The sequence below is a fragment of the Ursus maritimus genome, unplaced genomic scaffold (genome assembly GCF_017311325.1).
Source record: "Ursus maritimus isolate PB19 unplaced genomic scaffold, ASM1731132v1 scaffold_2, whole genome shotgun sequence".
Lineage (NCBI taxonomy): Eukaryota > Metazoa > Chordata > Mammalia > Carnivora > Ursidae > Ursus > Ursus maritimus.
Genome location: NW_024424452.1, coordinates 38,601,703 through 38,603,344, shown reverse-complemented (window position 1 = coordinate 38,603,344; position 1,642 = coordinate 38,601,703). Strand labels below are relative to the sequence as shown.

General features: G+C 65.6%; 1 protein-coding gene across 1 annotated transcript in view; it reads left to right on the top strand.

Moving 5' to 3' along the window:
- RAB40C (RAB40C, member RAS oncogene family) overlaps positions 1–1,642 on the top strand; it is a gene marked incomplete at its 3' end in the record, with an annotated part of 25,423 nt that extends 23,781 nt beyond the window's left edge. Inside the window, 1 exon segment of the mRNA XM_040635626.1 lies at positions 38–1,642. Within this exon segment, the coding sequence (XP_040491560.1) occupies positions 38–318 (281 nt within the window).

The window sequence follows — 1,642 nt, the reverse complement described above, 5'->3', positions numbered from 1 at the left end:
CCCCCCCCCCCCCCCCACGGTCTGACCCCGTCTGTAGTGTTCAGCCTGCAGGACCTCTGCTGTCGGGCCATCGTCTCCTGCACCCCTGTGCACCTCATCGACAAGCTCCCACTGCCCGTCACCATCAAGAGCCATCTCAAGTCCTTCTCAATGGCCAACGGCATGAACGCCGTCATGATGCACGGGCGCTCCTACTCGCTGGCCAGCGGGGCAGGTGGCAGCAGCAACAAGGGCAACAGCCTCAAGAGGTCCAAGTCCATCCGCCCTCCCCAGAGCCCGCCCCAGAACTGCTCAAGGAGCAACTGCAAGATCTCCTAGCGGGCAGGCTGGGCGCCACCCTGTCCAGTGCACTCTGGGAGGGCTTATGCTGCGGGAATGCTTCTGGCCGGGTGCTGGGCCTGGCGCCGTGTGCAGGGAAGGCTTTGGCCATGCCGCCTCCTGGGAAGCATGGGGGTGCACGGTGCAGGCAGTGGTCTCAGCCAGACAAGTTCCGTGGGACCGGAGAGAGCTGCAGGGGTCTCGGGGAGCAAGCCTGGGACCCCAGAGTGCGGTGCGGTTGGGAAACACCCAGGTGACGGCTCGGCCTGGCCCCAGCCTCAAGGGGGCTATCTCTGAGGACCCGGGAGGCCTGGCTCCCTTTCTTATTTATATGGAAGATGTTCACCGTTTTGTACATTTTTAAAGGACAGGCAGGGCAGCCTCGACGCAGCCACATGCTGAGCCCCTGTCAGCGGTGGGGTCAGGCTTTGGGACATTTGGAGAGGGAGGGGATTTGAGGCAAAGATGGGGAGGAATCCCGGTCAGGCCTTCAAGCTTTGAATTCGTGGACACTTCATGTGGTGGGTGGGTTGTGCAGGGGCCAGGGGTGGGCAGTGCGCTCAGGCCTATGGCTGCCTCCGCCAGCCTTTGTGGACACAGGGGTCGGTGGGCGCCCTGAGATGGCTGGGTGGCAGCCGTGGCCCCCGGCGGTCTGCGTGGTGTGGCCGCAGCTTCCTGGGCTCCCGCCAGCCTTCCTAGACAACATCTTGGGAGTCTCAGATGGGCTCAGGGCTGGGGGCGAGGGCTCGGTTCCCCAGAGGGGGTAGGGTGGGACCCCGTGACATTCCCATCTCTGAGGAAGAGATGCAGGAGACACTCCGTGGGGCTGCGGGGTGCTCTGCAGGTGTACCCCGACCCGCCTGCTTGTCTCGGGCACCTGGACCCTGTTCTCACCAGCTTCTGTTCGCCGGACTCGGGTGTGACCCCTGCTCCTTCTGGTGTCACCCCTGCTCCTTCTGGTGTCGCCCTCATGGTTGCACGCCGCCAAAACCGTTCAGACGCATCTCTTAGTGACGCTGCCTGGACCGGTCCCAGACGTGGACCTTGAGCCTCTCCTGGGGAAGCCACCAGCCAGCCCTGAGCCGGAGGCCTGGCCCCCTCCTGCCGCTGCTTGACGACGGGCACGGTCTCACTGGTGCTCAGCTCTACCCCCTCCTCACGGCCCCGCCCTGGGCTCTGGGACTCTCCCTGCGTGTGTGGGAGGCAGGGCGGGGGCGCGGCCTGCTCGTGGGGGGCACCTGGGGTCCCCAACAGGCCTGGCCTCAGCAGGGTCAGGCAGGGGAGGCCACACCCATCCTGTCTTTGCCTGCGGGGGAGGGGGGGG